At 33.6% G+C, this 24811-nt stretch overlaps 1 protein-coding gene across 1 annotated transcript; it reads right to left on the reverse strand.

The window, feature by feature from the left end:
• Positions 1 to 20671: 20671 nt before the first annotated feature.
• LOC149191176 (aspartyl protease AED3-like) lies at positions 20672 to 22307 on the reverse strand. Its single transcript, XM_089413526.1, has one exon. It carries the CDS (start codon positions 22261 to 22263, stop codon positions 20866 to 20868), a length of 1398 nt encoding a protein of 465 aa, XP_089269652.1. The 5' UTR covers positions 22264 to 22307; the 3' UTR covers positions 20672 to 20865.
• Between the last annotated feature and the right edge of the window lie 2504 nt (positions 22308 to 24811).

Raw genomic sequence — 24811 nt, forward strand, 5'->3', positions numbered from 1 at the left:
AGGGAACTATGGCCACTAGAAAGTATTTCCTTATCCATTGTATTTTTGAAGCTCTTTCTAATTCATCAAGTGATGGAAGAAGCCCTTTGCTTCTTCTTGTCCCAAAAGGAATAGCTGCTTTTAATATACATGCAAAAACAATACACTCAGCTCTAAAAATTCCAATTAAATATATGTAGCCACTACAGGAATAGTCACTTGCAGTATTCCAAGAAGAAATGCGACATGTTAGATATATATTGGTTGATGAAATGAGCTTTCTAGGATCAATGTTGTTTATGCAAATAGATGCTCGATTACGAGAAGCATTTCTAGAGAAAAAGAATTGTCCTTTTGGTGGTAGATCCATCATCCTTGTGGGTGACCTTGGCCAACTACCTCCTGTCAGAGATAAGCCTTTGTATGCAGGTAATACAACAGGGAAAGTCCTGTTGAACAAATTCAAGATTGTTGTCACTCTTGACACAATCTTTCACCAACAAGGAAATAATGAGAAACAATCTTGTTTTCGTAGAGTCCTCAATAACATAAGAAACATAGAACATGTTCTTGAAGATTGGTAGTTTCTTATGTCTCAGGCTGATATGAGGTTGCATCCTAGAGAAAGAGATTTATTTAATGTAGTAGTTCACATGTTTCCAACAAATAATTTGGTCTCCTTGCATAATAGGCATATGTTAAAACCATTAAATTCTCCAATTGCACGATGTGTTGCTGAGTATACAAGGCGTTCAAAAATCAGTGGTGTTGATGATGATCAATTGGATCATGAAGTTTTTTTGTGTCGTGGTCAGCGTGTTATGTTGACATGTAATTTATGGGTTGAACATGGCTTGGTGAATGGTGCACTTGGTTTTGTTAAGGATATATTCTATCCACCTACCTCTAAGCCACCTCCACTTCCAATGTTCACAACTGTTGTTTTTGATAAGTATGTTGGTGTTCCATTTGATGCAAGCAATCCAAACATTGTCCCTATCACCTCAGTGATAAGAGGAAATTGAAAAAAAATGCCTTTGAAGATGGCATGGGCTCTTAAAATCCACAAGTCACATGGATTGACTTTAGAATGAGTGTCAGTTGATATCGGTAATAAAGAGCAGCAAGGCCTTACCTTAACATCCATATCAAGAGTGAAATCAATAGATGGTTTACGTATTGCACTATATTTTTCTTTCCAACGTTACGCCAAGATGAAAGATAGCGTATATGTTACAATTAGGAAGAAGGAAGAGGAGCGATTGAAGTCCATATCACTATGAAATACAACTAATAACATTGTGACCTTTATAGTTTTGAACTTCAATTTTGTAGTGGAATTATTTGATGTAAACAAAACAAAAAATATATGTTGAGACTCAGTGTTCTTTCTATGGTTGCAATATTGGTTAAATTGATTATTTTAAACACTAATGTTATTTTTATGTACAAAATTGTATATCTCTGGTCTTGAAATGTCCTATTATGCTGTTCTTCATTAAATCCAATGCGTGCAATTTAGATGTGTTTTTTTCATTTATGTTGCTTTGCTCCAATGGGAGTTTTACTATTTTATACATTTCTCTTGCATTTCTAATTGTTGTGGTCTTTTGTGTGGATCCCTTCACTTTTTTCACATCTTTCATAAATGAAAATATTGTTTACATTTATAATATTATTGTTGGGATTTCATGTTCAAGGTGTTTATGTCAATATTCTTGAGATTTATAATATTAATACATTCATGTATTGATATCAATGTACGGCTTAAATTCTATTTATTGTTTACAATGTAATGATATAAATGTGTTATTATTAATGTAATGATGATTTATCATGTTTTAGTGCTTTATGGTTTGCAATGTGGTTCTTATATTGGTTTTGGTTTATGTTTTTTATTATTTTTTTGTGTTATAACATTATTTATGTTTATATATTGATGCCATGGATTTAGGGCTTAGGTTCGGTTTACTATTTCCTTGGGTTTATAATATTAAATGATTAGGTTTATTTGTTCTTTAAGTTTGTAATATTAATAATTACTTCGGTTTATCATTTATTCCCTTTGTTTTATTAAGCCCCAATATTAAGGTTTAAATAATAGTCGTAAGGTTTAATATTAATCCCTTGCATTTACAATGTTTATTCCTTCAATTTACTGATGTGCTACTTTCATAATATTAACAATCCCTAGGGTTCATTGATCCAATAGGTTTATAATATTCATAGTCACGTGGGTTGATCAATCCGTTGGCTTTAAAAAATTAATTCCTATTAATCCCTTCCCATTTTTGATCTCTTTGGTTTCTAATATTTTTCCCTTGGGTTTATTAATTCCTAATGGCTTATAATATCAAATTATTGGCTTTCTTCATTCTTCAACTTTTTAATATTAATAATTCCTTGGGTTCATAATCCCTTGAGGTTTTAGGGTTAATCCCTTTGGTTTATTATTCCTTTGGGTTTATTATATCAATCCCTTGGGTTCATTATTCCCTTGGGTTTATATTATTAGTCCCTTTTGTTTAATAATATTGCCTTAGGTTCATAATCCCTTGGGGTTTTAGTATTAATCCCTTGGGTTTATAATATCAATCACATGATTTTATTATTCTCGAGTCAAAAATGGTTTATTATAATGTCGACCATGGTCCAAAATGGAATTGTGATAGGAATTGTCTAAATATGTAAATCAATGATGGTCGATCACGTTTATTTTAATGTTTATAATATTTTTCTAAGGGTTTATATACATTGGGTTTATAATATTAGTCCCTTGGATTTAATATTATTCCCTTGGGTTCATAATCCCTTGGGGTCTCAGTATTAATCCCTTTGTTTTATTATTCCTTTGGGTTTCTCATATTAACCCCTTGGGTTTATTATTCCCATAAGTTTATAATATTGATCATGGTAAACCATTGTCAATCATTGGCAACCATGCTTGAATGTCACATTGTGACAAGGATTGTCTCACCATGTGAAATGCATGTGAAATGCATTAGCCCATTTGTTCTAGGTATTTTAACTCTCTAAGGAGTCAAAATCTCTAACCTCCAATGGTTAAGGCCCTATTAATCAAAATAGGCTAACCAACATACAATATTCACTTATCGGGACTTTAATCACCCCTTAACCTTCAAATATGACTTTATGAAAGCCATTCTTTTAAATCCTTCATGTCAGACTAAAACCATCTCTTAACCTTTATATATGTTAATATGGGGACTTTCTTTACCCTTCTAAACCTTCGTTACCCCTTAACCATGTATGTATATATATATATATATATATATATATATATATATATATATATATATATATATATATATATATCTATATATATATAACCATTCCTTCTTTAAACCTTGGTTATATATGTTTAAACGCATAAACCTTCCATCGGTGCTATTTTCCTTTATAAACCTTTTACAAAGGAAATTCCCACAAAATATACCTTTCTACTTTATACGGCCTCTTCACGAATTTCGAGGTTCCACCTTTATCGCTAATCGTAATTGCCATAGTCTGTGGTCACATTAACATGTGGTTCCCATCTCCTCCAATATGCGATTAACCTCGGAACTAAAAAAATATTAACTGCACCATATAACACCATGGGGTCTGCTCCTTTGTATGTCGCATTACTTCTCTGTCATTGATCTTCTCCCAAAAGATCCAACGGTTCACAGTAGATTTTGGGTTGACAAGGCACATGCGGGTTAACTGCCTGATAAAGTGGTTTCCCCACACTCCTACGCTGCTACGTGTCCTCCAATTTGTGGACTCGGAGCCAAAACTCTCGATACCGCTACTCGAGGTTATAAACCCGCCTTTTTATTGTGTTAACTCCTGCACTCTTCCACATGTGATGACCATCGATCTACTCCATCAGACGAATTTTGAGGTTCCACCTTTATCGCTAATCGCAATTGCCATAGTCTACGGTCACATTAACATGTGGTTCCCATCTCCTCCGATATGCGATTAACCTCGGAACTCAAAACATATTAACTACACCATATAATACCATCGAGTCCACTCCTTTGTATGTCGCATTACTTCTCTACCATTGATCTTCTCCTTAAAGATCCAACACACGGTAGATTTCAGGTTGACAAGGTACACGGGGTTAACCTCCCAATAAAGTGGTTTCCCCACACTACTTCGCTACTATGTGTCCTCCGATTTGTAGAATTGGAGCCAAAACTCTTGATACCGCTTACCACTGCTTTGCCACCTGAAATACCAATGGAGGTTTTAAACCCGCCTTTTTACTGTGTTAACTCCTGTGCTCTTTGATATGCGATGACCATCTATCTACTCCATCGGATGGTTTCGATAGTTCCTTTAAGTTACTCTGTTGTTTAATTTGGACCGTTGATCAATGAGATCCAATGGTTATTATGCGGCAACGCCTCACTTCTCTGCTCATCCCTTTTTACTTTGACTTTACACTATTTTCATTGTTTCCTATGTGGGTTTGGGGTTTTCTTCAGGGTTTACATTTATAATATTATTGTCGAGATTTCATTTTCTACATGTTTATATCAATATTCTTGAGATTTATACTATTAATACATTCATGTATTGATATCAATGTATTTATGGCTTAAATTCTATTTATTGTTTATAATGTAGTGACATAAATGTGTTATTATTGATGTAATGATGATTTATCATGTTTTAGTGCTTTATGGTTTGCAATGTGCTTCTTATATTGGTTTTCGTTTATGCTTTTATTATTTTTTTGTGTTATAGCATTATTTATGTTTATATATTGATGCCATGGATTTAGGGCTTAGGTTCGGTTTACTATTTCCTTTGGTTTATAATATTAAATGATTAGGTTTATTTGTTCTTTAAGTTTGTAATATCAATAATTCCTTCGGTTTATCATTTATTCCCTTTGTTTTATTAATCCCCAATATTAAGGTTTAAATAATAGTCCTAAGGTTTAATATTAATCCGTTACATTTACAATGTTTATTCCTTCAATTTATTAACATGCTACTTTCATAATATTAACAATCCCTAGGGTTTATTGATCCATTAGGTTTATAATATTCATAGTCACGTGGATTGATCAATCCGTTCGATTTAAAAAATTAGTTCCTATTAATCACTTGCCTTTTTTATCCCTTTGGTTTCTAATATTATCCCCTTGGGTTTATTAATTCCCAACAATTTATAATATCAAATTATTGGTTTTCTTCATTCTTAAAATTTTTAATATTAATAATTCCTTGGGTTCATAATCCCTTGAGGTTTTAGTTAATCCCTTGGGTTTATTATTCCTTCGGGTTTATTATATCAATCCCTTGGGTTCATTATTCCCTTGGGTTTATATTATTAGTCCCTTTTTTTTAATAATATTACCTTAGGTTCATCATCCCTTGGGGTTTTAGTACTAATCCCTTGGGTTTATAATATCAATTGCTTGGGTTTGTTATTCCCAAGTCAAACATGGTTTATTATAATGTCGACCATGTCCCAGCATGGAATTGTGATAGGAATTGTCAAAATATGTAAATCAATGATGGTTGATCATGTTTATTTTAATGTTTATAATATTAGTCCCTTGGATTTAATATTATTCCTTTGGGTTCATAATCCCTTGGGGTCTTAGTATTAATCCCTTCGTTTTATTATTCCTTTGGGTTTCTCATATTAATCCCTTGGGTTTATTATTCCCTTAGGTTTATAATATCAATCATAGTAAACCATTATCAATCATAGCCAACCATGCTTGAATGTCACATTGTGACGAGGATTGTCTCACCATAAAAATAAATAAGAATCCCTTGGGTTTACTAATCCTTTGGGTTTATTATTTCCTTAGGTTTATATTATTACTCCCTTTTGTTTAATAGTATCCCCTTTGGTTCATAATCCCTTGGGGTTTTACTATTAATCCCTTGGGTTTATAATATCAATCTCTTGGGTTTATTATTCCCGAGTCAAACATGGTTTATTATGATATCGACCATGGTCCAACATGGAATTGTCATAAGGATTGTCTCAATATGAAAATCAATGATGGTCCATCATGTTTATTTCAATGTTTATAATATTTGTCTTAGGGTTTATATTCGTTGGGTTTATAATATTGATCCTTTGGGTTTAATATTAACCCCTTGGGTTCAGAAACCCCCTGGGGTTTTAGTACTAATCCCTTCATTTTATTATTCCTTTGGGTTTCTCATATCAATCCCTTGGGTTTATTATTCCATTAGTTTTATAATATTGATCATGGTAAACCATTGTCAATCATAGGCAACCATGGTCAACCATGCTTGAATGTCACATTGTCACAAGGATTTTCTAACCATGAAAATAAATGATGTTTATTTTAGTGTTTGTAATATTTATATTTGTGTTTACGAATGTTGGGTTTATAATATTAGTCCCTTGGGTTTAATATTATTCCCTTCGGTTCATAATTTCTTGATTTTTTAGTGTTAATCCCTTGGGTTTATTATTCCTTTGGGTTTATTATATCAATCCCTTGGGTTCATTATTCCCTTGGGTTTATATTATTAGTCCCTTTTGTTTAATAATATTTCTTTAGGTTCATAATCCCTTGGGGTTTTAGTATTAATCCCTTGGGTTTATAATATCAATCACTTGGGTTTACTATTCACGAGTCAAACATGGTTTATTATAATGTCGACCATGGCCCAACATGGAATTGTGATAGGAATTGTCTCAATATGCAAATCAATGATGGTCGATCATGTTTATTTTAATGTTTATAATATTAGTCCCTTTTATTTAATAGTATTCCCTTGGGGTCTTAGTATTAATCCCTTTGTTTTATTATTCCTTTGGGTTTCTCATATTAATCCCTTGGGTTTATTATTTCCTTAGGTTTATAATATCGATCATGGTAAACCGTTGTGAATCATAGCCAACCATGCTTAAATGTCACATTGTGACAAGGATTGTCTCACCATCAAAATAAATAATAATCCCTTGGGTTTGTATTATTAGTCCCTTTTGTTTAATATTATTCCCTTTGGTTCATAATCCCTTGGGGTTTTACTATTAATCCCTTGGGTTTATAATATCAATCGCTTGGGTTTATTATTCCTGAGTCAAACATGGTTTATTGTGATGTCGACCATGGTCCAACATCGAATTGTCATAAGGATTGCCTCAATATGAAAATCAATGATGGTCCGTCATGTTTATTTCAATGTTTATAATATTTGTCTTAGGGTTTATATACGTTGGGTTTATAATATTGGTCCCTTGGGTTTAATATTATTCCCTTGGGTTCATAAACCTTTGGGGTTTTTGTACTAATCCCTTCATTTTATTATTCCTTTCAGTTTCTCATATTAATCCCTTGGGTTTATTAGTCCCTTACGTTTATAATATCAATCATGGTAAAACATTGTCAATGATAGGCAACCATGGTCAACCATGCTTGAATGTCGCATTTTCACAAGGATTTTCTAACCATGAAAATAAATGATGTTTATTTTAGTATTTTTAATATTTATAATTGGGTTTACGAATGTTGGGTTTATAATATTACTCCCTTGGGTTTAATAATATTCCCTTCGGTTCATAATCTCTTGATTTTTTAGTGTTAATCCCTTGGGTTTATTATTCCTTTGGGTTTATTATATCAATCCCTTGGGTTCATTATTCCCTTGGGTTTATATTATTAGTCCCTTTTGTTTAATAATACTTATTTAGGTTCATAATCCCTTGGGGTTTTAGTATTAATCCCCTGGGTTTATAATATCAATCACTTGGGTTTATTATTCACGAGTCAAACATGGTTTATTATAATGTCGACCATGGCCCAACATGGAATTTTGATAGGAATTGTCTCAATATGCAAATCAATGATGGTCGATCATGTTTATTTTAATGTTTATAATATTAGTCCCTTTTATTTAATATTATTCCCTTGGGGTCTTAGTATTAATCCCTTCATTTTATTATTCCTTTGGGTTTCTCATATTAATCCCTTGGGTTTATTATTCCCTTACGTTTATAATATCGATCATGGTAAACCATTGTGAATCATAGCCAACCATGCTTAAATGTCACATTGTGACAAGGATTGTCTCACCATCAAAATAAATAATAATCCCTTGGGTTTGTATTATTAGTCCCTTTTGTTTAATAGTATTCCCTTTGGTTCATAATCCCTTGGGGTTTTACTATTAATCCCTTAGATTTATAATATCAATCGCTTGGGTTTATTATTCCTGAGTCAAGCATGGTTTATTGTGATGTCAACCATGGTCCAACATGGAATTGTCATAAGGATTGTCTCAATATGAAAATCAATGATGGTCCATCATGTTTATTTCAATGTTTATAATATTTTTCTTAGGGTTTATATACGTTGGGTTTATAATATTGGTCCCTTGGGTTTAATATTATTCCCTTGGGTTCATAACCCTTTGGGGTTTTTGTACTAATCCCTTCGTTTTATTATTCCTTTCAGTTTCTCATATTAATCCATTGGGTTTATTAGTCCCTTACGTTTATAATATCAATCATGGTAAAACATTGTCAATCATAGCCAACCATGGTCAACCATGCTTGAATGTCGCATTGTCACAAGGATTTTCTAACCATGAAAATAAATGATGTTTATTTTAGTATTTGTAATATTTATATTTGGGTTTACGAATGTTGGGTTTATAATATTAGTCCCTTGGGTTTAATATTATTCCCTTGGGTTCATTATTCCTTTAGGTTTATATTATTAGTCCCTTTGGTTTAATAATATTTCCTTAGGTTCATAATCCCTTGGGATTTTAGTATTAATCCCTTGGGTTTATAATATCAATCACTTGGGTTTATTATTCCTGAGTCAAACATGGTTTATTATAATGTCGACCATGCCCCAACATGGAATTGTGATAGGAATTGTCTCAATATGTAAATCAATGGTGGTCGACCATGCTTATTTTAATGTTTATAATAATAGTCCCTTGGATTTAATATTATTCCCCTGGGCTCATAATCCCTTGGGGCCTCAGTATTAATCCCTTCATTTTATTATTCCTTTGGGTTTCTCATATTAATCCCTTGGGTTTATTATTCCCTTAGGTTTATAATATCGATCATGGTAAACCATTATCAATCATAGCCAACCATGCTTGAATGTCACACTGTGACAAAGATTGTCTCACCATCAAAATAAATAATAATCCCTTGGGTTTATTATTCCTTTGGGTTTATTATATCAATCCCTTGGGTTTATTATATCAATCCCTTGGGTTTATTATTCCCTTGGGTTTACATTATTAGTCCCTTTTGTTTAATAGTATTCCCTTTGGTTCATAATCCCTTGGGGTTTTAGTATTAATCCCTAAGGTTTATAATATCAATCGCTTGGGTTTATTATTTTTGAGTCAAACATGGTTTATTATGATGTCGACCATGGTCCAACATGGAATTCTTATAAGGATTGTCTCAATGTGAAAATCAATGATAGTCCATCATGTTTATTTCAATGTTTATAATATTTGTCTTAGGGTTTATATATGTTGGATTTATAATATTGGTCCCTTGGGTTTAATATTATTCCCTTGGGTTCATAACCCCTTGAAGTTTTAGTACTAATCCCTTCATTTTATTATTCCTTTCAGTTTCTCATACTAATCCCTTGGGTTTATTATTCCCTTAGGTTTATAATATCGATCATGGTAAACCTTTGTCAATCATAGCCAACCATGGTCAACCGTGCTTGAATGTCACCTTGTAACAATGATTTTCTAACCATGAAAATAAATGATGTTTATTTTAGTGTTTGTAATATTTATAGTTGGGTTTACGAATGTTGGGTTTATAATATTAGTCCCTTGGGTTTAATATTATTCCCTTAGGTTCATAATCCCTTGGGGTTTTAGTATTAATCCGTTGGGTTTATTATTCATTTCGGTTTATAATATCAATCCCTTGGGTTTATTATTACCTCATGTTTATAATATCAATCATGGTCAACCATGGTTGAATGTCACATTGTCACGAGGATTGTCTCATCATGAATAAATCATGTTTATTTTAGTCTTTGTAATATTTATATTTGGGTTTACAAATGTTGGGTTTATAATATTAGTCGCTTGGGCTTAATATTATTCCCTTGGGTTCATAATCCCTTGGGGTTTTAGTATTTATCCCTTGGGTTTAATATTATTCCCTTGGGTTCATAATCCCTTGGGGTTTTAGAATTAATCCCTTGGTTTTATTATTCATTTGGGTTTATAATGTAAATAGGTTGTGTTTACTATTCCCTTAGGTTTATAATATCAATCATGGTCAACCATCGTCAATCAGAGCCAGCCATGGTCAACCATGTTTGAATGTTTCATTATGACAAGGATTGTCTCACCATCAAAATAAACCATGTTTATTTTAGTGTTTGTAGTATTTATATTTGGGTTTATCAATATTGGGTTTATAATATTAGTCCCATGGGTTTAATATTATTCCCTTCGGTTCATAATCCCTTGGGGTTTTAGTATTAATCCCTTAGTTTTATTATTCCTTTGGGTTTATAATATCAATCCCTTGGGTTTATTATTCCCTTAGGTTTATAATATCAATCATGGTCAACCATGTTTGATTCTCACATTTTGGCAAGGATTGTCTCACCATCGAAATAAATCATGTTTATTTTGATGTTTGTAGTATTTATATTTGGGTTTACCAAATTTGGGTTATAATATTAGTCCCATGGTTGAATGTCACATTTTGACAAAGATTTTCTGACCATGAAAATAAACCATGCTTATTTTAGTGTTTGTAATATTTATATTTGGGTTTACCATATTAGTCCCATGGTTGAATGTCCCATTTTGACAAATATTGTCTCACCATTAAAATAAATCATGTTTGTTTTGGTCTTTGTAATATTTACCTTTGGGTTTATGACTGTTGGGTCTATAGTATTAGGCCCTTTTTTTTAATATTATTCCATTGGGTTCATAATCCTTTGGGGTTTTAGTATTAATCCCTTGGTTTTATTGTTCATTGGGGTTTTGATATTAACCCCTTGGGTTTATTGTTCATTAGGGTTTATAATATCAATCCCTTGGGTTTATTATTCCCTTTGGTTTATAATATCAATCATTGTAAACCATTGTCAATCATAGCCAAACATGGTCAATCATGGTTGAATGTCGCATTATGACAAGAATTATCTCACCATCAAAATAAACCATGTTTATTTTAGTGTCTGTAGTATTTATATTTGGGTTTATTATATTAGTCCCAATAAAACATGTTTAATTTAGTGTTTGTAATATTTATATTTGGGTTTACAAATATTGGGTTTATAATATTAATCCCTTGGGTTCATATTCCCTTGGGGTTTTAGTATTACTCCCTTCGGTTTATTATTCATTTGGGTTTATAATTAGTGTTTATAGTATTGGTATTTGCCTTTACTTGATGTGAAGTTTATAATATTAGTCCCATGGGTTTAATATTATTCAGTTGGCTTCATACTCCCTTGGGTTTTAGTATTTATCCCTTGGTTTTATTATTCATTTGGGCTTATAATATCAATCCCTTGGGATTATTATTCCCTTTGGTTGATAATATAAATCATGGTAAACCATTGTCAATCATATCCAAACATCGTCAACCATGGTTGAATGTCACATTGTGATAAGAATTGTCTCAACGTCAAAATAAACCATGTTTATTTTAGTATTTGTAGTATTTATATTTGGGTTTACCAATTTTGGTTTTATAATATTAGTCCCTTGGTTGAATGTCGTATTTTGACAAAGATTGACTCACCATGAAAATAAACCATGTTTATTTTAGTGTTTGTAGTGTTTATATTTGGGTTTAACAATGTTGGGTTTATAATATTAGTCCCATGGGTTTAATATTATTCTCTTGGGTTCATAATCCCTTAGGGTTTTCATATTAATACCTTAGTTTTATTATTCCTTGGGGTTTATAATATCAATGTCTTGGGTTTATTATTCGCTTAGGTTTATAATATCGATCATGATCAACCATTGTCAATCATAGGAAACTATTGCCAACCATGGTTGAATGTGAGATTTTGACAAGGATTCTCTCACCATGAAAATAAACCATGTTTATTTTTGTCTTTATAATATTTATATTAGGGTTTACCAATGTTGGGTTTATAATATTAGTCTCTTGGGTTTAACATTATTTTCCTCGGTTCATAATCCCTTGGGGTTTTGATGGTAGGATTACCCCCGCTTACACCCACAGTATGCATGTAAAATGCATGGACACCTTTTTTTCTTAGGAATTGAACTCTCTAATGAGTCAAAACTTCAACCATGAATGGTTAAGGCCCTATTCATTAGTTCCTTTATATCGGAACTCAATCACCCCAATTAAACCTCCTATCGGGACTTTAAACCTCCTCATAACCTTCATTATCTCTTTACTCGCATATATATAACCTTTCCTTTCTTTAGGCTTGGTTAATATATATTTATTGCATAAAATCTTCTGTTGAACAATGTAAACTTTGAAACGAGAACTATAAACTCAAAATGAGAACTCTGCCCAAAAAACCCTAAAAAAACATGAAAAACAGTGCTAAAAATGAAAAGTGTGTATACTAGAATGATGGTTTTTTTTTTAGGGTCAATTTCCAACATTTTAAAAAAATGCCAGTAAAACCGATTTTTTATGTGCAAAAGTTGTGCCAAAAACACCCTCAAAACGAAAAATCTTGATGCTGGAATAACACTTCTTTTTTTTTTTGTGGTAAATTTTCAACATTTTGAAATAATGGTGTAAAAGATTTTGTTATGACTCCAAAAAACATTAAAATTTCAAAAAAATAATGAAAACATAAATTAAAAATAAAAGCAATGAAAAAAACACAAAAAAAAATTTAAAAAGAATACCAAAACGTAAATAAAAATATATATTAAAAACAAAACATAAAATTAAAAAAAAAGAATCGATCTTAAAAATGTAAAAAAAAACAAAATTAACCTATAAAATATAAGAATTAAAAAATTAAAAAATTTAAAGAAATAAATAATAAGAAAAACATATTTTCAAAAAAATAACATTTTTTTTTAATGTGGTAAACCATATTAAAAAAAAAAAAGGAAAAAAAATTAAAAAATACTATAAAAGTAAAAATAGGAAATTTAAAAAAAAACATTAAGAAAAACTAAAAAAACTAAATTAAATTAAAAACAAACTAGATTAAAAAAAATAATAATAATAAAAAAAAAACGAAAAAAAAAAAAATTAAAAACTACAAAAATTAAGATTAAAAACAATTTCAGAAAACCCTAAAAAACAAAAATATGCTGAAATTAAAAATAAAATAAAAACACGAAAAACAATTAAAATTTAAAAAAAATACATATTTTCAAATTAAAAAATAAAATCAAAAAACATTTTAAAAAAAACAAACAAACAATATATTTTGATTTAAAAAAAAAAAAACAAAACAAAAAAAAAACATTTCAAATTTTATATTAAAAAATTTTAAATTTGGATTTGACAATGATTTAAAATTTGGATTTAAAAATAAAAAATAAAAAATAAAATATATTTTTGATATTTTTTATTTTATATATATATATATATATATATATATATATATATATATTACAAATTTTATTTTTTATTTAAAAAAAATAATTTTATCGGCCACCACCCCCACGAGCAGTCGAGTGGTGGCTATTTGATTCCGAGAATCAAATAGCCACCCCCACAGGTGGTTGGGTGGTGCCTATCCGATTCTGAGAATTGGATAACCACTACTCAGCCACTTGTGCGGGTGGCCGGGTGGTGGTTACCTGATTCTCAGAATTGGATAGCCATCGCTCGACTGCCTGTGGGGGTGGCCGGGAAATGGCTATTCGATTCTTGGATTCAAATAGCCACCGCCTGGCCACTCGTGGGGGCGGCCGAGAAGTGGCTTTCGATTCTTGGAATCAAATAGTCATCGCCCGGTCGCTCGTGGGGGCGGTGGCCGATAAAATTGTTTTTTAAAATAAAAAATAAACTTTGTTAAATATGTTTATTGCATTTAAAAAAAAATTATTTAAAAAAAACAATTTTATCTGCCACCGCCTGCACGAGCAGCCGGGCGGTGGCTATTTGATTCCAAGAATCGAATAGCCACTTCTCAGCCACCCCCACGGGCAGTTGGGCGGTGGCTATCTGATTCTCGAAATCGGATAGCCACCACTCAGCAGCCTGTGGGGGTGGTCGGGTGGTGGTTATCTGATTCTCAGAATTGGATAGCCACCACTCGATCGCACGGGTAGCTGAACGATGGCTATCTCATTCTGAGAATCAGATAACCACCACTCGGCCATCCCCACAGGTGGCTGAGTGGGGGTGGCCGGGAAGTGGCTATTCGATTCTCAACCGCCTGTGCGAGTCGCTGGGAAGTAGCTATTCGATTCTCGGAATCAAATAGCCACCGTCGGCTGCTCATGGGAGCGTTGGCCGATAAAATTGATTTTTTTAAATAAAAAATAAATTATGTTAAACATGTTTATTGTATTTAAAAAAATAAAATTTATTTTTTATTTAAAAAAACGATTTTATCAGCCACCGCCCCCACGAGCGGCCAGATGGTGGCTATTTGATTCCGAAAATCAAATAGCCACTTCTCGGCCACCCCGACGGGCGGTTGGGCCTCGGAATCAGATAGCCACCACTCAGCCGCCTGTGGGGGTGGCCAAGAAGTGGCTATTCGATTCTCGGAATCAAATAGCCACCGCCGAGCCGCTTGTGGGGGCGGTGGCCGATAAAATTGTTTTTTTTAAATAAAAAATAATTTATTTTTTTTAAATACACTAAACATATTTAACAAAATTTATTTTTTATTAAATACACTAAACATATTTAACAAAATTTAATTTTTATTTAAAAAAAAACAATTTTATCAGCCACCGCCCCCACGAGCGGTCGGGCGGTAACTATTTGATTCCGAGAATTGAATAGCCACCCCCAAGGGCGATTGGGCAGTGGCTATCCGATCGGATAGCCACCGCCCAGCCGCCTATTGGGGTGGCCGGGAAGTGGCTATTCGATTCTCGGAATCAAATAGCCACCACCCGGCCTCTCGTGGGGGCAGTGGCCCATAAAATTATTTTTTTTAAATAAAAAATAAATTTTGTTGGCCGCTCGTGGGGGCGATGGCCGATAAAATTGTTTTTTTTTTAATAAAAAAGTAAATTTTGTTTTAACAAAATTTAATTTTTATTAAAAAAAAAAATTTATCCACCACCACCCACACGAGCGGCCGAGAGGTGTCTATTTGATTTCGAGAATCGAATGGCCACTTCCTGGCCACTCCCATGGGTGGTTGGGCTGTGGCTATCCGATTCTCGGAATCGAATAGCCACCACTCAGCCGCTTGTGGGGGTGCCCAGGTGGTGGTTATTTGATTCTCAAAATCGGATAGCCTCTGCTCGGCCACCTGTGGGGGCGGCCGAGCGGTGGCTATCCGATTCTGAGAATCAAATATCCACCTCAAGGGTGGTCAGGGGGTGGTTATCCAATTCCAAGAATCAGATAACCACCGCCTAACCGCCAATGGGGGTGGTTATCCGATTCTCAGAATCAAATAGCCATCACCTGACCGCCCATGGGGGTGGCTATCCTATTCTTAGAATCGAATAGCCATTGCTCGGATGCCTGTGGGGGTGTATCACACCGCCAAGCCGGCGGTAGTCTTTCAACCGCTCTTAGCGAGGTGCGGCACCACCGAACACTTTCTTTTCACCAATACTTATGTTCGTGGACTACGCCTTAACATTCCATACTTAGTTTTATTTTCGTTTCCAAGTATTATTGTGTGTTCCTTTATACCAATGAATACCCATACACATTCATTATCAACAGCATTAACAAGAGAAATGCACAACAGTATAAAGGGAGGGGAAACTCCCTATAATATGAGTCTGCCAGAATATCAATATATGTATAATTTTCCACTTGTACAAAGTATAGACTAAGTCTTTAGGAAAACCCAAATTATACTTAGCCAAATTTTCAAATTCGGCAAACTCGGTTGCCCAGCTTGTCGGCACCTCCACACGGTCGCCGCACAACTCTCCAACCCTTCGTTCACCTCGTCGCACGTCTTCGCCGGTTCGCTCTTCATTTTGTCGCAAACGCCCAAACCGTGTACACCTGCCCACACGCAGGCCCACTTGCCAACTCTTGGCAAATGCCCAAATCGTCTGAACAGCACGTAGTACCGCCTTCCCAACTCTATGACCTCCGGTTCGAACCTTCGTCTCACGGTTGTGTCATTTGCCCAACTTGGGCGTGCCTCCAAGTCGCCACACACGGGTGCCCCTACCCGAGACACTTCCGTTCACAACCCAACACACCAACAAGTCTTCGTGCACGCTTGCACGCCGGGCGGGCGCTCACCCAAGTCACCAAGATACCCGCACCAAGTCGTCGCACAATGCGGGCGCCACACACCCGTGCACGCCCTTTACTCAACCACCGGGTGACCCTGCTCACGCCTTCACCCACAACCGAGTTAAACACGTCTTCTTCATGCAGCCCTGCCCAAGGATGGGCGTATCTCAACCTACGCCTTCTTCTCCTTAGAACTGCGCACTATAGACCTGCACCTACTCCGTTACATGAGTGAAGAGCGAATGAGTTGATGATGAATGAGCTCCATGCTCATCACATATATACCAAGTGCAGGGCGTAGTTTGGCTGCCCAGCCGACTCGCCCAACACCCCAAACGCCATCGCAAACTTGCCAAAACACCCTGTCGACTTCGTGCGATGTACGTCGGCCTCCATATGAGTTTAATCGTGCCACCACGCCATATAAACAACTCGCCACTTCTTTCATATTCTCATAAGTATATCGCACACTTCAACCAAGAGCTCGCATATTGCACCGCAATCGCACTTCCTCCGTTTGTTCACTCCAACTGCGCGCACGTTGTCCACCCGCGGTCGCACTTCATTCGACGGGTGTGCCAAGGACCGCAGGTCCTTACAGGGTGGCTATCCAATTCTCGAATCGAATAGCCATCGCCCAATTGCCCATGGGGGTGGCTATCCGATTCTCAGAATCGGATAGCCACCACCCAGCCACCCGTGGTGGTGGCCAGGCGGTGCTATCTGATTCTTAGAATCAGATGGCCACCGCTTGGCCGCCACAGGTGGCTATCTGATTCTCGGAATCAGATGGCCACCGCTCGGCCGCCCGTGGGGGTGGCTGGGTGGTGGTTATCCGATTTTCAGAATCGGATAGCCACTGCCCGACTACCCGTGGTGGTGGCTATCTGATTCTCATAATCATATAGCCACCGCCCGGCCGCCCGTAAGGGCGTGGCCCTGGGTGGCAGAGCTGCGTGTAGATATATTTTTTAAAGTTTTAATCGTAAATATATGCTTTTTTTTTTAATTTTTAAATGGTTTTTTTTAAATCATATATATATATATTAAATTTAAAATGTTTTTAGTTTTTTTTTTTAATATATATATATATATATATAAATTAATTGTGTTTTGGTTTTTTCTGTTTTTTAATTTGAGTATATTTTGTTTTTTTTGGTTTTTTTTTAAATGTTTTAATCTTGATTTTAATAGTTTTTTAGATTTTTTTATTTTTATTTTTGTATATTATTATAATAATATAATATTATAATCAAATATTATTAATAACTATATAAATATTAACAACGAGATTATTTCTATATATTATTATATAAATATAATAATATTAATATAAACTCCTAATAATATTATAATAATATTGATTATATTATTATTATAATTATTATTATATTTGTATATTATTATAATAATATAATAATAATACTACTACAGGTGCCCGGAAACAGAGGAATATGCCAGAATCACCTATGCATGCATTTGTGTGGAAATGGACTTCAGCGCCGAATTCCCAGTGGAAATAAACTTAACAAGTAAAGACTATGTGTGGAACCAGAAACTCAATTATGAAAGTGTCCTCTTCCAATGTTGATCTTGCTTTAAGACATGCCTTCTAGCGAAAAATTGCCCAAAAGCCTCGCAAAAAAATTCTACTAGAAAAAACCACCACAAATGTACTTGGTGGAAAGGAGCACAAAAAGAACACTACATTGTCATCAAAGAAGAATACTCTAGAGAAATCTTTGAATCACAATAAATCGGGCAAGAAAGAAACAAAGACAAGCAGGGAGAACACCTTTCCCAACAACAAAAAAGTAAACTCGACAACCCCTCAAGCATCAATAGTTATGAGGATTCAAATACCGCACAAAATAAATCTTCATTTAATAGCAAAGCATATCCCATAGACCAAACTTCTTCTCCGACTATCTTCAAAAGGACAAACACAATAGATCGCAAAGCTAAGACACCAATGTCCCAAGAACCAGAAGAGATGCAGGAGATGCAAGATAAAGGAAGTTGGAAAACCGTAGAGAAGAAAAAGAAAGCTACATCACCAATCTCGCCAAGAAAGACGAGGAGCCAGACAATTAAAAACTAAGAAAATTATAGGTCTGATAGACCAATTTGGTTTCAGTGGATGGTAACCACTATCATCATCATCATCATTATAATATTATAATCAAATATTATTTTTATTATTATTATATAATATAATTGTTATTTTTTTCTCATAATTTTATATTATTAGATTATTTAAATAATATAATGATAATCTAATATTATTATGAGTTATTCTTATTATTAATTAATATTTATTAAGAGTTTATATAATTAATATAATATTTATAAAGTAATATATATAAATAATCTAGTTGTTAATGTTTATATAGTTATTAATAATCCTAAATACTCATAATAATTAACCCTATGTATACAAACCTTAAAATACGTATTAAAAATACTAAAGTCTAATAATAATAAGAATAATAAGAGTTTATATTATTATAATAATATTAATATAATAATCATAAATATATAATTATATAAGAATATAGTTGCTATTATTTGTATAGTTATTAATTATCATAAATAATAAATAATTAGTATTTATTGTTCTTATTATAATAATATTGATTATATTATTATTATAATATTATAATCAAATATTACTGATAACTATATAAATATTAACAACCACATTATCTCTATATATTAATATATAAATATTATACTAATATTATAATAATAATAAAAACTGTTAATAATACTATAATAGGATTGATTATATTATTATTATAATAATAATTATATTGATATATTATTTTTATAATATAATATTATTATAATCAAATATTATTATTATTATTATTATTATTATTATTATTTATCATTTTATATTATTAGATTATTTAAATAATATAATGATAATCTAATATTATTATGAGCTATTTTTATTATTAATTAATATGTATTAGGAGTTTATATAATTATTATAATATTAATATAATGTTTCTTCAGTGATATATATAAATAATTTGGTTGTTAATATTTATATAGTTATTAATAATCCTAAATACCCATAATAATTATTAAAGTAGTTGATATAACTTATAGGTCTATATTAACCACATTGGAAAATGTGGTTGTATATATGTTCCATATACACCTATAGGTGTGTTTATCAATCACATTGGTAAATGTGGTTGTGATAATTTTAACTAGTTTTGAAATTGTAATCATCAACTTTTACCTAACATTAAAAATAAATATTACAATCATCAAATTTTATATTAAATCTTTCTAAAATAATTTTATTTTCAGTTATTTCCTTATAAATTTTCTATTCATAAAATGTTAGTAGCTAGTAAATTGATAATGAATATATGCATCTATAATTTCTTTTTTTTTATGAAGATTCATTTTACCTCAGTTGCGTTTTAAATCTTTTAAAATTTCAGAGTTCTAAAAATGTTTCAGATCTTTCCCATGTGACAGGAAACAATTCAATGTGAACTGATTATGTTGGTGAAAAAGGAATTAAAAACGGAATTATATAGATAAACATGTATGTCAATTTCTTATCACACCTCTGCCTCCAGCTCCAAACTCCTTGGATGACCATAAAGGAAGCGTTTCTGCTTATGCAAATGAGTTAATCCGAGAGATCCATCCCTCGTAACGTTTTATATTATGTAATCTCAATTATCTACAAATTCATAATTTATAAAATCACACTATTGTTATATTATGTAATGTCAATTATGTGCAAATTCATCATTTATGAAATAACATTATTGATTACCTCGTTATGATAATTTAATTATCAAGTACTATAAAATATTTTCTGTATTACATTCGGAAATTAAATGCTTCAGCAGGGATGCTTGTATCTATATTTTAAAGCCTTATTCTAGTTTTAGTTCTCACAGATATTTTCGTATAAGAGTAGATCATGATTACTATCTAGCGTAGGCGATGTAAATTTGAATTTATGAATGTTTGGGTATTATGGCCATATTTCTCTAAATTGAGTAGAAATTATATATCGGATATAAAGAAATAAAATCATGGTTGTGTGACATTGCATTTTAATATATTATAAACAAAATGTTGACGTTGTGCTTTTAGTTTTACCTTTTTCTATAGAGATTATCGTTTGATGGGTATTAAAATATCATATTTACCGGAATTTGTGTTTATTAAATTCCACAAAACGCTAAAATATGTTTTATGGAAACCAAAACAGTTTGCTGATAATATGATTCTTATTAACACGAATAATAAAACAAGAGTGAGGAAATAGCAAAAAGACCTGACTAAATAATACAATGACTATTAAGAGCACTGTCGCAGCTATGCACCAGTTGGGCTTTCATACGACAGATCATTATTTAAAAGACGGTTAATGGCATGGAAGATAGAAGTGGGAGTTGCAGATGAAACATAGAAAATGGACAAGGGAGGTATCAGAGAAGAAGGGCAAAGGAAACGTTATCAAGCACTTGTACAACTTTCCTGAGCAAATCCAACTCGAGAATTGGGCACATCAAAAACGACACGGAAATTCTGTTGTTGAACATTTCCTACGATAGAAAAAGGAATGGAAAGAGAATTAGAAGTCGAGAAAGCCAAGCAAGATAACCCCGATCCTGGGCTGCTGTATAGGATATTTTCCTTCGGCAAATCCAGGTCCACGCTACCATCGAAATGTAACGTTATGGTGGGAACGTCGACGGAAGAAGAAGACAAATCGTAACAAGTATCGAAATCTCCAGCTGATGTCGGCTGCGTATTAGGAATATGGCTGCGAAAAGCGTCTCTGAGAGCTGTGTAAGCAGAATCAACCAGATGGGTGATCGTTGTTCCCGAGTCGATGATCGTTCCTCCCCCGCCGCCAGTACTCGTTGCGGGGACAGGGACAGTCGTGTCACCAACGCTGATTCCGTTCAAGTTGACGAAATAAAACGTCGGCTTTGAAGGATCTTTTATCAGTGTGGTGAATTTCAAACCTGGGGAGGAAAGAGCAGCTTCCTTCCCAAGCACAAGGGATCCCGAAGATGCTGACGATGCCTGCAAGCTGGGAAGACAGTAAGAAAACGTTCCGCCGAATAATTCTGCGGTAGGCTGATTCAGCAACGAAAGTGGTCCACCTCCCAATCCCATCAGCCCCGGTTGATTTTGATCTAATCCGCTTACGGACTCCGCACAAGCGAATGAGAAATTAGGAAGAGATTTAGCGCCAAGAGTGATCGCGTCGGAAGAAAGTGGACCCTCCACAACAGAGCGATCTCCATACGACAGTTGCACATCACATTCGTTATTTTCCCCGCAATTCGCCTTAGGAGCTTCCTGACATGCCTGTGAATTGCAGTCTATGGAATTATAGGACGAAGACAATGTGGAGTCGAAAGGTGAAGCGGCAGTCGAGTCGCAGCCTTGGCACTGTGCGCACGGAATCCAAGCAACATCACTACCCGTATCTATAAGCGTATACATGCTTTGCTTGGGCGTGCCAAAACCCACATTTATTATGTACTCTCCGGACCGTGGCATAACAGGGACGTTAGCGTCGTCTTCTTGGTCGATATTGGAGGAACGAGAATTCGACATAGAGCGCTTCAAAAACCGGAGGCGATTGGCGTCGGCTTTAATTCTTTCAGATATCAAGCTTTCCCACGTCCTGTTTGGAGGTCGGAAAGGTGAACACTCTGAATAAAGATGCATAAGGGGAAAGCTCACGCTACGTTTCCAGTTCCCCACTTTTCTATTCAAAGGTTTGACACTACTCCGACAGTTCGCAGCAGAGGCCTCGACCACTCCAGACATTATTACAGCAACCGACATGAGACAGAAGAAAATCGCTACAAACTTGATCATTGTGAAGAAGTTCATAGTATTCTATTAATTAGAGCAACAGGGACGAAAACTCCACGCTACTCAGCAGACTTTTGTGTTTGAAGAGGCGGGGCGATCTTTGTTATATAGTGCACACTCGATGCATGTCTTGCCTTGTTACATACGTCGGGACTGGTATGGTTCTATAGAACGCTAATTGCCGAGATATTTATACGGTCTCCTCGTGCCTTGACTAATCTGCCAATAGTTTCTCTAAGAGGCGGGGCCATCTATGTTTTGCCTTGTTACATACGTCGGGACTCGTATGTTTACTGACATGACTATCGAACGCTAATTTCGGCTATATTTATACGGTCTCTTCGGCCTTGATTAATCTGTGGATAATTTCTCTAACATAAAATATTATAATGAAATTACAACTAAAATATATGTGAAATCCAATCATATCCACCTCTTACTTCATCTTCTAGTAGCCAACCATGTCGACAGTTCTTTCAAAGTCGACGTGTGACTTGTGACAGACGTGGGATTTCCGATTTCACCTAACACGAACCGTATTTTCAAACGCGGTTTTTGTCGTTGGCTGATCTAAACGCGGTTTTTGTCGAAATTTTAAATAATATCTTAAACATACTTTATCGTGAAATTATAATTTAAATTTGCCGTTTTTTAATCAAAGCATAATGCAAATATATTGTTCCCATCTTCCTTCATCATCAAGTAACAATCGATAGCGACAGGTCTTTCCAAGTCGACGGGCGACTTGTTAGATACGTCGGATTGCCCCTATGCTCGGCAGAAGCCACCTTTTCAAACGTGATTTTCGGTATCGTTTAATCTGCTGCAATATTTGGAATTTTCAATAATCCGTTAATCTTAATCTTAATCTTATTTTAATCCGTTAATCTGTGTTTGAAATTTCATGTGTTCGAGAATATGCAGAGTTTTACTTTTTGTGTTCTAGATTTCAGGTTCAGATAATATTTGTATACTGTGATACTTTCTTCGTTTCATTCATATCGCTCTCTTAATACAGATAAGGGGCGATTACAGCCGACGTGAGGGAGGAGGTAGAAACAAATTACATAATTATTTATTTGGCACATTCAAATGAGTAATTGAATGATTGTTACGCGTAGCTCTTTGAGATGCTGACGGCTCTCGTCCAATACAGCGGGATGCTTATCCTCGTTCTAGACACATTACACATGTTTGGCGCATATTATATGTGAGTGTAGTTCTTTATTTTAGCTATTTTTATTTGGATGGCAGATGTTGATCCCATTAAATTCAAAGACTTCATATTTATCTATTTCTAAAAAAAATTAAAAAATCTACCATTCCTTAAAAATTAGTCACCATAACAAAACAAAACTTTTTGGAGTATATTTCAAAAAAAAAATTGTTATTTTATTTTATTTTATTTGAGGAAATAAGTTAACAGCCCAGACTCAGAAATATATGGTTGGAGTGAAAGTCTACTCTCTTAATTGGCTATTACAGATGGCTGGTTTTTCTTGAATAAGGGTGATGAGTCAGCCTACATTAACAGATAACAGCTAGAGATGGTTGTACTCATTGCTCACAACTAAATTATAATAAATTTTCTCACCCTATTAAAAAAACCATAACCTAACATTACAAACAAATCTTACAAAATTAGATATCATATTTTTCTAAAAAAAAAAGACTTATTGTCTCCCCGATCCTATTACAACCACTAGGCCCATTAAAAGCTGTATTGAAAATTATCCTTAAGATCTCGCTCTTATATCATTCAACCTCTTATTTTAACTTTTTTTTATCTGAAATATAGATTTTGATCTCACTAATACAAAGACTTCACATTTATCTATTTCTAAAATATTTTTAAAAACCTACAATTTAATTAAATTGAACAAAAATTAACCACCATAACCTAACATAATGCCTAATAAATTTTATAAAATTAGATAATATCTATGTTTTTCTCCCAAAAATACTTTACTTCTCAAAAATCCTATTACAACTCCTATTACAGCCATTACAACTCCTATTACAACCATTAGGCTAGTCGAAAGTTGTATTAAAAATTATCCTTGCATCTCACTCTTTATCATTTACCCCCCCCCCCAACAATTTTCAGATCATGTTTTTGTAGTCTAATAAAACTTAACCTACAATATATATCCTTTATCACACAAATTTCTCAGTACTTCTTTTCTCTTATTATATTTATTCTTTTCATATAATTTTTAAATTGGTATTTTTTTAATGTCAAGAGTTTAATATCTTTAGTTTCGTTTAGTTTCGTTCTGTACAGATCATGGATTGAAACCGGTAAACCTGTGACAAATCTGGAATTTCTATCTAATGACAAAAATTCAGTTGGGCGCAATTAATGTTGTGTTGATAATTATTGAATAAAATCATTAACAGTGCAGTAGATATGTCTCTGAAGGAAAGAAGACGAAGAATTTAACCCCAACAACTTTCTCGAATGAATCAAATGGTCATTCTATAAACGAGAATTTTACATCTTATTATAATCAGCAATCCTCTGTACAAGCTAAATGCACAAATCTATGGTTCCTAACAGAAAGCA

This window comes from Pinus tabuliformis, chromosome 3_1 (genome assembly GCF_031772625.1).
Source record: "Pinus tabuliformis cultivar Carrire ecotype Pingquan chromosome 3_1, CPIR1, whole genome shotgun sequence".
Lineage (NCBI taxonomy): Eukaryota > Viridiplantae > Streptophyta > Pinopsida > Pinales > Pinaceae > Pinus > Pinus tabuliformis.